We start from the raw sequence: 14488 nt of genomic DNA, 5'->3' as shown, positions 1-14488 counted from the left end.
CGGCCAATGGAAGCGACGATTGACGAGATTACAACTCCAAAAGTAAAGAGAATTGCAACTTTGGACTCTTTGACAGAATATGACCTACCATCAGATTTTTTGTAAGCAATTGACTCCTTGATAAAAACTTTTCAGAATTTGTTTATGTATGTTTGCAGTGACCTGATGGTTATTTACTTGACTTTTAGTTTTAAAGCATTTTATATTTACATTTTTCAGAAAGAAGATCTGTCACCACGTCGATAACAAATCAAAACAGAGCAACCTTTCAGCTGGTAACACCTAGTAAGTGTTTTTTTCTTTTCTTTTGTGCTTATCTTACTTTAACAATTTCAGTTGACTGCACTCGTCCATTTTGCCATCAAACTACTTGTGGTGATATGGTATGTCATCGTGACGTAGTTACTGACATCCTTTTAAACTTGACTATTTTTTCTATTTCAGCAAAGACGTCTTCACCAGTCCTTCCCTTGAGAGTAATTAAACCAGACACGCCCTTGCTCCAGTTATCCACGCCAGGTTAGTTTGCTATTCATGAAATCAAGTTTTTGTTCAATTTTCTAATCAAACAAGTCAACAACATTGCTGTAAAGGAACTTAAGTGAATTGAAACTGAAAAAGCCTTTGGCTTACAAAATCTCTTTCTATAATAAATCCATATCAAAACGCTTAATCCTTCTCATAGAGCTTCATAAATTACAGAATATCAAATTTTCCTATTTCCAAAATACCGTTTTTATCACAACTTGATTTCCCTAAGGCAATAAAAAATGTGACGTCATAATCAGTACAAAGCCTCGTAAAAGATAATAACTATGCTTCCAAGTTGATGATAGTAATGATGTAATTAAGAATCTTTGTTGATATAGTTTATCTTCTATCTTCGTGCCCAGGAAGCACACATATTCGACATTTTGATGGTGAGCAGAGGAATTCTGATGCAGTTGATCTTCTTTCTTCATGCCCAGGAAGCACACAAATTAAAACAGTGAACGCAAACATTGATTGGTTGACTTCAGCAGCTGGTTGAATCCAGCTCCAATCTTGAAATCTTTGTAGTTGGTCGAGTATATGTACTGTCCTTTGTAGTGACCAACCTTTCGTACTTCTCCATCTGAACTTTTGAATACTTCTTTGATTCGTTCGAGGGTCCATTGACTTCGGACAAGAATCTTCTCAAGCATCATCACCTTCCTTCAGTGCAGGAGAACTTTTCTTTCGCCATTTCGTCCTAGTGGTCAATGTTGCCAGATACTCTTTCGACCATCTATTCCAAAATTGGTTCGTTATTGATTGTACCTGCTTCCACTTCTTTCGAGGATTCAATGTCTTTGAGATACTGTAAACATTAGCCTGACGAGGTAATATTTGTTGGCCAGTAACATGCGGAGTTAATGTCGGTTGAGAGAACGTAGCCTGAGGAGGCTTGAACATTTGGTTGACATTGCCATGCGGTGACCACCAAACTTAGTTTAATATTGTATTATTCACTTTTTTCTAATATAGGTACTTTCATAAAGTACCTAATTTCAAGAATTTTAATTGTCGCAAAATCTCGTAAACTTCGAAGTTATTGAAAATTTTATCAAAAATCCTTCCAAAGATTCAAGTTTTTCGGACCTAGAGATTGCACAAATGAATTTAAGGTCATAAAACCTATACTTTTTAGGTACCTATACTTATGGTTTGTACGAAAAAAATCATTTTCTTCTCCATACAGTATATGGCCCCCAAAACGGAGACGGCCGCCAAAACGGAGGTTTTCATTAAAATGAAGATTCTGACTTGTAGATTTATCAGAATTAAACGTTTTTTGTTTATTTTGAAAGAATGATGGTTATACTTAAAAATGAGCATGTTTTTGCTGGTTTGAGACGGATTCAAAATAACATATTTGCGTCTAAAGGAAATATTTTAACACCAAAATTAGATAAAAATTGCATATAACTCACTCTAGCTCCTTGGATATTGAAAATAAGTTATGAAAACGGGGTATAGGAAACTTTCTACACCTAATGCCGTTCAGAAAATGCAAAAACATCTGTGACTTTAGAGGCTGGGTAAAAGATATAGCATCTTGAAGGTCAACCAGTATTTTGGAGCCCTAGAATCAGCATTGACAAAACCGAAAATTCAAAATATGAGAAACAGCAAAAAATCTTGGAATTCTATTCATATCACCTTAAGTTAATAGTTTATAACAAAAATTGACATTATATATAAAATTTTTCGCTGAATCAGCAAAAACGGCAAATTCTGTCATTTTTTATGCAAAATACAGGAGAAAAATATCTTTAAAGCTTAATATTTTCAGTTTCAGTTAAGCTTTTTGTCTAAAATTTTCACAGCTTATTCCATACATGAATGAACTTTTTTCAAAAGAGTTTTGTTTTCAAAAACTTGATTAAGACGTTGTTAAATCAAAATTGTCATTTTGAAAATTTCTAAATTATTCTAATCTAATTATAATATTTCATAAAAATCATAAATTTTACATCCATCGGGTCGTAAATTTAAGGGAAAACACAAATATGTTCATAGTTTTTCCCCCTATTACCACTGGGCTTAATGATTTGATTTTAGCTACACCTCCGTTTTGGGGGCCCCAAACCTGCATTTTGACAACCAGCGGTTTACTGTAAAAATTTTATCAAATAAATTTATGCCCAAAACCCTCTAAATCATATTTCAAAACTATGGTCAAAATTTTGTATTCTTATCTTAAAGATATCTCGAGAAATCGCCAAAATTTCAAACCTCCGTTTTGGGGGCCATTAGAAAAAAATTGTTGAAATTGAAAATTTTGAAAAAGAACTTTTGGGAAATAAAGTAGAGATGTTAAAGGTTTTCATGCAGCAAACATTTTTGTAAAATCTCTTTTCCCCTAGATTTGAGAGAAATTTCAAATTTGATCGCCGTTTTGGAGGCCACATACTGTAGTTATAATCCAAAGAAATCGTAAGGCTCCCAAAGTTATATTTTAAAGCTCATTTATGGTAGTGGCCAATAAAATCTGAAAATTGACTTTCTCAAAACATGGTCATACTGCATACCAAAATGTCACAAATTTGATGTAGATTTAGAAAAATATTAGTGACATACGTCAATAATAAATTAATAAAAGTTTTGACCCTTTAAAGCCGTTTTTGGACAAAAAACAGGTGCAATTGCGTTATGGGCGTGAAATCCTGAAAACTACAAATATTGTTTTGGGAATGGATTTCTAGCAAGTATTTGATCAATTGAAATACGGTTCAGCACCTGAATTGCAATTTCACAGTTTCAGTAAGTTTCAGTGATCAAGGGGACAATGTTTGTAGGTTTTAAGGGGTAATAGTGTGGGTCTAAATAGGTCTAATTTCATTTTAACGTACAGGTTTGAAAATATTTAGGTAAAAATGATCTAATTAGTAACTTTGCAGTGAGTCACTGTTCAAAATTTGAGACCAAAAGGACTATATTATAAAAAGTTATTCAAGAAAAACATTTTGTAGGTTTTAAGGGGTAAATAGCTAAAATTGCATTTTTTTACGAAGGAATAAACATTTCAGTAAACAGACTTCTTAGAAGGATAATTCGTTACCCTGGACGTTACCCTGTAAAAATGCACTGATCTTTGTTTTGATGCTTTTAATCAATAGACAGACTTCTTGAAAGGATGTTTCAGCCAGACTACAGTCATTGAAATCATTCTGAGCTTATTGACATGGTAATGGCCATATCGGTTGCGTCTAACTGATTTGGACGTTACCCTGTAAAAATAGACTGATCTTTGTTTTGATGCTTTTAATCAATAGAAAAACTTCTTGGAAGGATGTTTCAGCCAAACTACAGTCATTGAAATCATTCTGAGCTTATTGACATGGTAGTGGCCATATCGGTTGCGTCTAACCGATATGGACGTTACCCTGTAAAAATGCACTGACTTGTTTTGTTTTTATGTTTTTAAATCAGAACTTTCTGGAAGGATGTTTCATCCAAACTACAGTCATTGAAATCATTCTGAGCTTATTGACATGGGAGTGGCCATATCGGTTGCGTCTAACCGATATGGACGTTACCCTGTAAAAATGCACTGATCTTTGTTTTGATGTTTTTAATCAATAGACAGACTTCCTGGAAGGATGTTTCAGCCAAACTACAGTCATTGAAATCATTCTGAGCTTATTGACATGGTGATGGCCATATCTGTTGCGTCTAACTGATATGGACGTTACCCTGTAAAAGTGCACTGATCTTTGTTTTGATGTTTTTAATCAATAGACAGACTTCCTGGAAGGATGTTTCAGCCAAACTACAGTCATTGAAATCATTCTGAGCTTATTGACATGGGAGTGGCCATATCGGTTGCGTCTAACCGATATGGACGTTACCCTGTAAAAATGCACTGATCTTTGTTTTGATGTTTTTAATCAATAGACAGACTTCTAAGAAGGATGTTTAAGCCAAACTACAGTTATTGAAATCATTCTGAGCTTATTGACATGGTAGTGGCCATATCAGTTGCGTCTAACCGATATGGACATTTCCCTGTAAAAAGGCACGGATCTTTGTTTTGATGTTTTTAATCAATAAACAGACTTCTTGGAAGGATAATTCAGCCAGACTACAGTCATTGAAATCATTCTGAGCTCATTAACATTGTAGTGTCCATATTGGCTGTGTGTAATCGATGTGAACAATTCACTGTAAAAAGGAACTGACCTTTGTTTTGATGTTCTTCTTCAACAGAAGGAAATCTTGGAAGGATGTTTCAGTCATATTACAGTAAATGAGATCATTCTGAGCTTATTGACATGGTAGTGGCCATATCGGTTGCGTCTAACCGATATGGACGTTACCCTGTAAAAATGCACTGATCTTTGTTTTGATGCTTTTAATCAATAGAAAGACTTCTTGAAAGGATGTTTCAGCCAGACTACAGTCATTGAAATCATTCTGAGCTTATTGACATGGTGATGGCCATATCGGTTGCGTCTAACCGATATGGACGTTACCCTGTAAAAATGCACTGATCTTTGTTTTGATGTTTTTAATCAATAGACAGACTTCTTGGAAGGATGTTTCAGCCAAACTACAGTCATTGAAATCATTCTGAGCTTATTGACATGGGAGTGGCCATATCGGTTGCGTCTAACCGATATGGACGTTACCCTGTAAAAATGCACTGATCTTTGTTTTGATGTTTTTAATCAATAGACAGACTTCCTGGAAGGATGTTTCAGCCAAACTACAGTCATTGAAATCATTCTGAGCTTATTGACATGGTGATGGCCATATCTGTTGCGTCTAACCGATATGGACGTTAGCCTGTAAAAATGCACTGATCTTTGTTTTGATGTCTTTAATCGAAAGAAAGACTTCTTGGAAGGATGTTTCAGCCAAACTACAGTCAGTNTTTGATGTTTTTAATCAAAAGAAAAACTTTTTGGAAGGACGTTTCAGCCAAACTACAGTCATTGAATTCATTCTGAGCTTATTGACATGGTAGTGGCCATATCGGTTGCGTCTAACCGATATGGACGTTTCCCTGTAAAAAGGCACTGATCTTTATTTTGATGTTTCTAATCAATATACAGACTTCTTGGAAGGATGTTTCAGCCAAATAGCAGCCATTATAATCATTATGTGCTTATTTGCATGGTAATGGCCATATCGGTTGCGTCTAACCGATATGGACAATTCCCTGTCAAAAGGCGCTGATCTTTGTTTTGATGTTTTTAATCAAAAGAACAACTTTTTGGATGGATGTTTCAGGTAAATTATAGTCAATGTAACGTGCTAAAGCACTGGGCTCATCTTCGGTATACGTGGGAAAGTGAAAGGCCCAATTGTAAACACTTTTTTTAAAAAGGCAATGGGTACTAGGGATAAGAGAAGGCCGATTGTAAACCCGTGGTGAATGGTGATTGGAATAAGAGAAGGCTAAGTCGTAAACCCATAGGGTGATGAGTAATCAGGACTAGGGAAAGCTTAAAATTGTAATCCAAAAGTGGTGGTTACTCGGAATAAGGCAGAGCTAAATTGTAAACTTTGGTTGATAAGCCTACGTGGCGATCGTTCACAGGAAAGGGAAAGGCTAGATTGTAAACCCAGATAGATGGATACTTAGCAGGATTAGAGAAGGCTCAGTCGTAGGCAATTTCGGGAATAAACAAAAATCGGAATGAAATATTTAAATTGAAAAAATTCAAGTAGAAAAATTTAAGGCATTGACACTTGAAAAGTTAAATAATGATATTTGACGTCAATAAATTCATTTAATCTAAAAAAAAAATATTTGACGTCAATTATTTTGACTTTTGTGACGTTGAATAAGCGCAAAATCCCGGTAAAATGGGGATAACTCCCGAAAAAAAGCGAAATTAAAAAAATTGAGCAAATTACCCCTAAGTTTTAACATAAGGAGGGCGTGTGCCAAATTTCAGCTCCTTAAACCAAGTATTCCGCTCTCTACGCTGCCCAAAGTTTGTGGACAAACTCACAAACATTCTGAGATTCTAGCTCAACTACTGTAACGTGCTAAAGCACTGGGCTCAATTTCAGTGTACGTGTGAAAGTGGAAGGCACAATTGTAAACACTATTTTTAAACAGGGTGATGGGCTCTCATGATAATAGAAGGCCGTTGCAAACCCAAGGTGATAGGCGCTCGTCATTAAGGAAGGTCCAATTATTGTAAACCCAGGGTGACGGTTACTCGGGATAAGAGAAACTTCGTTGTAAACCCAGGGTGATAAGCGCTCGAGATTAAGGAAGCTCAAATTGTAAACCCAGGGTAATGGTTACTCGGGATAAGAGAGAGCTCAATTGTAAACCCAGGGTGATAGGCGTTCGGGATAAGAGAAGGCCCAGTTGTAAAACCAAAGTGATGGGCACTCATAAGTAGGGAAAGCTTGCTTGTAAGCCCAGAGTGATGGATACTCGGGATAAGGTAGCTAAATTGCGAACCCGGGTGAAAAAAACTTTCTTTAATGGTCACTCAGGAAAGGGAAGGTTCAATTATAAAACCCAGAGCGATGAGTACTCAGAAGGATTAGAGAAAGCTCAGTCGTAGGTAAATTTAGAATAAAGAATTTTTTTCTGTGTGTAGAGCAACCTTTTATTTTGGCACCTAGATAGATTGACGTCAAATATTTTTCAACATGATTGAAAATTTTTCCATCTTTGTATTTTTAGCATTTAAAAAAATATTTGACGTCAATTATTTTGACTTTTATGACGTTAAATAAGTGCAAAATCCCGGTAAAATGGGGATAACTCGCGAAAAAAACGAAATTCCAAAATATGGAAAATCTACCCTTAAGTTTTAACATAAGGAGGGCGTGTGCCAAATTTAAGCTCCTTAAACCAATTATTCCGCTCTCTACGCTGCCCCAAAGTTTGTGGACAAACTCACAAACTCACAAACTCACAAACTCACAAACATTCTGAGATTCTAGCTCAACTGAAGTTGAGAAAAGTTGAGAATTGAAATCATGCTGAGCCTATTGACATGGTAATGCGCATATCGGTTGCCTTTAACCGATAGGGACATTTCCCTGTAAAAAGACACCGATCTTGGTTTTGATGTTTTTAATCAAAAGAAAGACATCTTGGGATGCTTCAGCCAAACTACAGTCATTGAAATCATTCTGAGCTTATTGACATTGTAGTGGCCATATCGGTTGCGTCTAACCGATATGGACGTTTCCCTGTAAAAAGGCACTGATCTTTATTTTGATGTTTTTAATCGATAGACAGACTTCTTGGAAGGATGTTTCAGCCAAATTACAGTCATTAAAATCATTATGTGCTTATTGGCATGGTAGTGGCCATATCGGTTGCGTCTAACCGATATGGACAATTCCCTTCTCAATCTGCCACGGCCAAGAAAAGCTGTACCACACAATCTGCCACGGCTAAGAAAAGCTGTAGCACTCAATCTGAGTGGCGTGGTGGGAAAATTTTTCTGGGGTGGCCAAGCAGAATTTGGCGCCCCTTTTAGAAGCTTTTTGTTTTTGGCGCCCCTTCTTTTTATATTACGTTTCCTTACGAATACGATTTTAGAAAATTTTGGTTTATTGTGCAATATTTTTTTTTTCTTTAGTATAGTACAAAGGCATACAAAGTGTTGATAGAAAAGAAACAAGGAAATCCAAAAATAAAAAATAGAGCTAAGAAAATTAACCGTAGAGCTTATTAACTAACAAAATGGAGACATTAGTGGAATTTTAAACTTGATTTCCCTACTTATGTAATTGGGATCTGTCAAATTTCCTAGAAACAAATAACAAAAGATATTCCGTTAGGATTAATCATAATAATAAGTCAATAGCAAGACATAGTCGAACGAACTTGACAGGAGTAATGTTAATTTTTATTTTTAAACATGTTTCGATATATTAATATCATCATCAGTAATTATTTAGTGTTCTAAAAATAAATAAAAATTAGGTTATTAAAAGTGCAAGTAAAATGATAAAATGAGACGAAGTATAAGGACAAAATCAAAATAATCAAACTATCAAATTAACTTTTCAACGTTTTCTGGATATTCAGGACACCTCTTAAACGTTCATTCCATAAGTACTCCCTTTCAGACAAAGAGTACTTTCCTCTAGAGTACATGTTTTCAAGGTACTGAACTGAGAAGTCAGTTTTCTCTTTACCAACACTACAAGTTTTCGAGTGTTCCAAAACTGCCGAGGTTCGTGATTTTTGGAAATGTTCCTTAAACCTTTGACCAAATTTTGTGGTAGTTTTACCAACATAGAGTGATAAGCACGAGCACGAAATACAATAGATACCACAGTTTGAACACGATAAAGAACTGTCAACAGGATAACTACGACCATTGGTTGGTGATTCAATATGACTATTTTCGTTACGAATATCGTTGGAGCAAACAACACAACGCCGAGAACAAGCTTGTGGAAAGTATTAATCATAATAAGTAGCTTGAAAAATGAAATAGTAAATCTAGTTACAACAGAAGGTTTCCAAGCAAACTAGAGCTCTTCCCAAGTAAATCAATTAATTTCTGACGATTAAGTTTTAACAAAATACTTCGCTCAATCGACATGAGCATCAGACCTTCAATCCTGTCTTGTACCATTGATGAACGAAGTCGTGTTTTAACACGTTTCAAAGTTGAGAATGAACGTTCTGCGGAACATGAAGTTATTGATATTGCCATAGCGATTGCGTACGCGCGCACCAAGGTTGGAAAAGCATCAATGAGTTGATATCGCTGGTCTGTTAGAAGGGACAGGCAGTCGGCAATACTTTTAGCATTACGAGTATCGTCGACCTCCTCACCAGCAATTTCGTGTAGGTCATCGGCGGTATCACTCTCACTGTCGGCGAAACCAGGAGGGTTATTTGAACGCACACTGGTATCAGATCTATTCTGAATTAAGTCTAGGTCAAAACGTTCAAAGACATTTGCAATGCTCAAAAGCTCTGCTGCACAACGGTCGGGATCGTCTTCTCTTTTAGCTCGGTTTTAGTACGATACTTTTTGTTTAAAGTTGAAAATCCTCTCGGTGAAAATAATGCAAATGTTTCTAAAATGTGTCTGTTATTAGAAAACCGATCAACAATTCCGTTGGTTACACTGTCAAGGGCTACACCAAACACATCTCGTTTCCATTTTTCTTTTGCATTTGGCGGTGGTGTATCGTCAGATTCTTCGTCTGTCAGCTTCCGTTTTTTCCTGGTACGCTCCTCCTTCCATTCCACGCCTGGTAACTCATTTTCTACGGCTTCGAGGATAATGTTTGGATCTTTGCGGAGTAATTTGAGTTTCGCCTCAGCAGTGTCTAGATGTTTCAGTGCTGTATCAAAGTTAATGTTTACACTTTGTAAGGTTCGGCTAAGAGGACCTGTAATTCCGAAGATTTCACGAAAAAGAATCGCGCTAGCAACGAACTGCTTTGTTAGAAAACCCTCGAGTAATCCGTTAGCTGTTTGCCTTTTATCGGCTGGATGAGACGTGCCATCTTTGACCCTATTCAATAGTAAAAGGATCGAATCATAACGATCTAAAAACACTTCTAGGGCGAATTCTCTTGAGCTCCATTTCACGGTTTTAATTCTTTTCAACGATCTAATCGTTAACTTCTGTTCTGCTTGGCATTGCTCGAAAATTTCATGAATAGGTTGGCTTTTAGAAACTAATTTGTAAAGAGCTTGCAGTTTATTGAAGAGTTTGGCAATTTCTATAGATGCAAACGCAGTATCTCCGAGTACGAGATTTAGAGAGTGGGCATAGCAATGAACGTAAATCACATACTCTCCAGCTAAAGCTTTTAGTTTAGCTTGCAACCCATTATACTTCCCTGACATGTTGGAAGCTCCATCGAAGGTTTGAGCGACCAAATTTTCGTACGATATTTTCAGTTTTTCTAGTTTTTCAGTGATATGGAATAACAGTTGCTTTGCAGTAGTTCCCAAAGCACGAGTGCAAAAGAGTATGTGTTCACTAACGTTTCCGGACTTTTCGACTATCCTGACACACAAACTTAGCTGTTCATGCTTTTCAACATCTGGGGTAGTGTCTGCGATGATAGCCCATGCGATACTTCCTTGAACCAAACTCACGATTTCTTTCACTATTTCGTTGCTAATGATATCGATCAACTTATTCTGAATATCGTTACTTAAAAATGTCACTTTCGACCCTCTTCCAAACTTGTGAGCTTTGTCACCTTTGACAGTGCCTTCCTTCTTTTTCTCTAAGCGGCGATGTTCCTTTTCTACTTTTTCGAGGTGGGCAGCTATAATTTCGTCATAAACAGCCAAGTATTTGAGTATTTCCAAAAAGTTCCCAACGTTGGTAGAAGGGTCGTTAAAAAGGGATTCACGATGGGCACGAAAAGCTAATTCTTGCTTTCCTAATAGCAATACAGTGTCAATAATCCGTTCTAAGATCTTTCTATTCGAATCAACATTTTTCTTTCTCGCAGCTTCTTGTTCCTTATCCTGATTGGCCAGAATATCTTGTAATGTCACATTTTGTAGAAACATGGCATGTGCAACTTTCGCATTGATGTGTGAGTGCGATTCTTCATGTTTTTTGACGGATTCAAATTGTTTTTTCCAGTTAGAAAAACCAGATTCCACAAATGCGTTACCTTGATTTTTGCGCTGTTGTTCACCTCTAAGGACCGAGTCAGAAAATAACATACATGGTAAACAAAATAAAGCATCCTTTTCCAACGAATAAGTCAACCAGCAACGTTTACTTCCATCTTTTCGATAAAATACACGTGCAGAACAATAACCCAATAACGGTCTTTCTTACCGATCTTCTTTTCTCTCTCAGATAACACTTGTTTTGAAGGTTGACACGGTAGTTTTTGTAGAGTTTCCTTTTTTTCTTCATATGTAAGACATTTTCCGATTAATGTTGATGCATCAAGTATCTCCTCGTACAAGTTAGATGATGATGCTATTGACTCATTTATGGATTCGGTGTCACTTTCAGCCCCACTATCATCAATTTTCGAATCGATTTCTTGGTTATCAGCCGGATCGACCATCTCATCATTATCGTTATTCGACAAATTGTCATTTTCGATTTCGTTAGTAAGTGAATAGGATGGATTAACTTCACAAGGTAGGCTTTTAATCATGGTTATGTACGTCAATTAGGTTCGATTCCTCTTCATTCTCGGATAGTTCCGTACTACTGTAAGTTTGTCTATTACCATCGTTGTTGACGTTAGAATCAGGATCAACGGTAGCCTCAACAATTGAAGCTACGTTGGTTTCTTTTGACGAAGATGCTTCGTCATGGTGATGTTGTTTGTTGTTCGGGGTCGGGGCTTTCTTAAAATATTTAGCCATACTATCTCTAAGCGTCGAATTTTCAAGTGTTCTTTGTTTCTTTATTTTTCTGTTTTCAGCACCACTTTTCTTTCGCTTACGATCACTCATATTTGCAACTCAGTAACTTTCTCCTGAACACACCACATAAAATTAAAGTTTTCTACAACTACACACCGTTTTCATTTTTCATTTCTGATATTTTTTATTTGTTTTAGGTAATCAAAATATACAGCCAAAGTGCACATAGGTGCAGGCGTCACTTCTTTCTTTCCTTTGCTTCCTTTCTCTCTAAACAACTTTAAAATTAGTTTTCTCTTATTACAACTATTTTCTTATAAAAAATTAATCTGAATTTGATATTATAAAAACTAAATCATAAACACAAAAAAGAGAGTGCGAGCGAAGCGAGCCAGCGAAATTTTGAGTTTTTTAGATGACTAGGGGCTTTTCAACTGCCCATCTTTCGTTAGGGGCGCCTGAAAAATCCTTTTTGGCGCCCCTTTTTTTTCGGCGCCCCTTCTCAAAAGGGCTCCGCTGGGGGGGGGGCTGACCCCCCTGGCCCCCCTGCCACCACGCCACTGTAAAACTGCCACGACCAAGAAATGCTGTACCACTCTATCTGCGACGACCAAGATAAGCTGTGCCACTCAATCTGCAACCACCAAGAAAAACTGTACCACTCAATCTGCCACGACCAAGAAAAGCTGTACCACTCAATCTGCGACGACCAAGAAAATCTGTACCACTCAATCTGTGACGGTTAAGAAAAACTGTAGCACACAATCTGTGACAACCAAGAAAAACTGTACCACTCAATCTGCGACGACCAAGAAAAACTGTACCACTCAATCTGCCACGACCAAGAAAAACTGTACCACTCAATCTGCCATGACCAAGAAAAACTGCTCTTCACAATCTTCAACTGCTTCGACGACCAAGAAAAGCTGTTCCCTACAATCTTTAAGCAATCAGAGTTGTTCCCATCAATCAACTTCAAAACAGAATCAAAGATCTCTTACAAATGCGTCACACATTCCAAATCCTAACCAAAACCCGAACGTAGCCAAAGAAGAACGCACATTTACCATTGACAGCCACCAAGAAGACCCTGTTTGCAGTGCTCCATCTATCAAAAAAAAGCGAAAGGAAAAATAGACATTCCGCTAATTATTTGCAAGTTATAAACGATATTAATTGAACAGCGTTGTTGACGATTGAGTTTCAGGAGAAGTTGTGATATCCTCAGGACGCACTGGTAGCCCAGAGACAATTTGATTTTTTGTGAGGCGTAGTCGCTTATATTATTCTTATGCAAAACTTCAGCCAGTTTTTTCATGGACTTTGTTAGGTTTTTCAACCACACTAGGGGCCGTCCACATAGTACGTACGCACTAAAATTTCGAAAATCGAGTACCCCCTCCCCCCTGTACGCAAGCGTACGCAAATGACTTTACCCCCTGGTAAGTACGTACTTTTTCATTTATCCCCCCCTCCCCCTCGGTTGAAGAAAATTTTGAATATTTTACGTAAATATTGTAAGTTTATTGAAAAACTTTGGCCTTGGGGTTTCCCCTTTTTCTAAGAGAGGGAAACAGCTGGTATTTTGTAAGGAATAAACGAACAATAATTCTCTTTTCATTCTCTTTCAAATGACTTTACAAGTAAAAAAGGGCTATTAACTGCGTACGTACACTTTCCTTTGACCCTTCCCTGTAGGCAAGCATACGCTTTTGAGAAGACCGTGTGTAAACTTCGAGGGCATAAAAAATGCTATTATACTTCGATTTTGATTGGAGTGGGATTAAATTATGTGTGAAAGTGACAGTTATGGATGAACTTATATTTCAAATATCGACTAAATAAATCGTATAGATGACAAAAGGAACTCGACATGATAAAAATCCAACTTATTCACTCACGTCGATGCGCCATACGGTAAGGATATCCTTTCAGTCCGTTTTTAATCCGCGGAAAACGGCAACGTCCATTGGTTGTGATAGATGGGTCGAATTGGGTGGAAAGTATCTTTCTTGTTTTGCATTCCTAGAACGGGCTTTTCCAGAAAATGTCCGTACATAGGGGGTGTTTGAAGGGTAGTGAAAATCTACAGAATTTCCCTTGTCCGGGGTAAATTTGCTCTGTTTAGGGGTAATTTCGCCCTGTTTGAGGGTAATTTTTTATGTCCAGGGGGTCAGCTGATGCCTATCCGGAGATTAGACCTGCTGTCCGGGGGGTCAAAAGTCACAATGGCCGGGGGTAAATTTCCATTACGTTGTTAATTAGAGATACATGTTTTGCGCATATATTTCAGATTTATTGGAAGTAAAAATTGCCTACCCTGAGTATCAGAGGTTAAGTTTTCAAAGAAAATAGTAACCTCTGAAGACAAATAATAGAAATTTTATCGCGCATGTGTCAATCTAATCACTGTAGAAAAAATCAAAGATTAAGTAATATTACCATATTAATGTCTAGCAGACTGTATCAGTATGCAGTTTACTATTTACGAATTCCCCAGAAACCTCCAAATGTAATTGAAAGGAGTTTCTTTCAAAAGAAATCTTTTACATATCCCCCAAATGTATAACAGTAATTAGTAAACTTTTGACTATGGAAATGTCACTTTAATTGAATCGAAATAATAGACAGACTTTATGTTATGATTCTCTATCACTG

At 36.9% G+C, this 14488-nt stretch overlaps 2 protein-coding genes across 2 annotated transcripts in view; one reads left to right on the top strand and one right to left on the bottom strand.

Annotated features, from left to right (window-relative positions):
• The window catches only part of LOC136809494 (prolyl 3-hydroxylase OGFOD1-like), a 629446-nt gene that overhangs the window by 39679 nt on the left and 575279 nt on the right, over positions 1–14488 (top strand). The gene's annotated exons all lie outside the window — the stretch shown is intronic.
• Positions 8964–11523, bottom strand: LOC136809540 (zinc finger MYM-type protein 1-like). The gene is made up of 3 exons (XM_067066081.1): positions 11249–11523; positions 9596–11141; positions 8964–9389 (listed from the first exon to the last, which is right to left on the bottom strand). The coding sequence occupies exons 1-3, from the start codon at positions 11521–11523 to the stop codon at positions 8964–8966; spliced, it is 2247 nt and encodes a 748-aa protein (XP_066922182.1).

The sequence above is a fragment of the Clytia hemisphaerica genome, unplaced genomic scaffold (assembly GCF_902728285.1).
Source record: "Clytia hemisphaerica strain Z4C2 unplaced genomic scaffold, Clytia hemisphaerica genome assembly, whole genome shotgun sequence".
Classification (NCBI taxonomy): Eukaryota; Metazoa; Cnidaria; class Hydrozoa; order Leptothecata; family Clytiidae; genus Clytia; species Clytia hemisphaerica.
This window is presented reverse-complemented; position numbering and strand designations above follow the sequence as displayed.

Bases quoted from the DNA above. Each gene is read 5' to 3' on its own strand.
- LOC136809540 (XM_067066081.1), bottom strand. From the start codon at position 11,523: ATGGTCGATCCGGCTGATAACCAAGAAATCGATTCGAAAATTGATGAT. The intron at 11,142-11,248 runs GTATTTTATCGA...CTCGGTCCTTAG, and splicing joins TGGGTTATTGTTCTGCACGT to AGGTGAACAACAGCGCAAAA. The intron at 9,390-9,595 runs GTAACCAACGGA...GACTTAATTCAG, and splicing joins TTGGTGTAGCCCTTGACAGT to AATAGATCTGATACCAGTGT.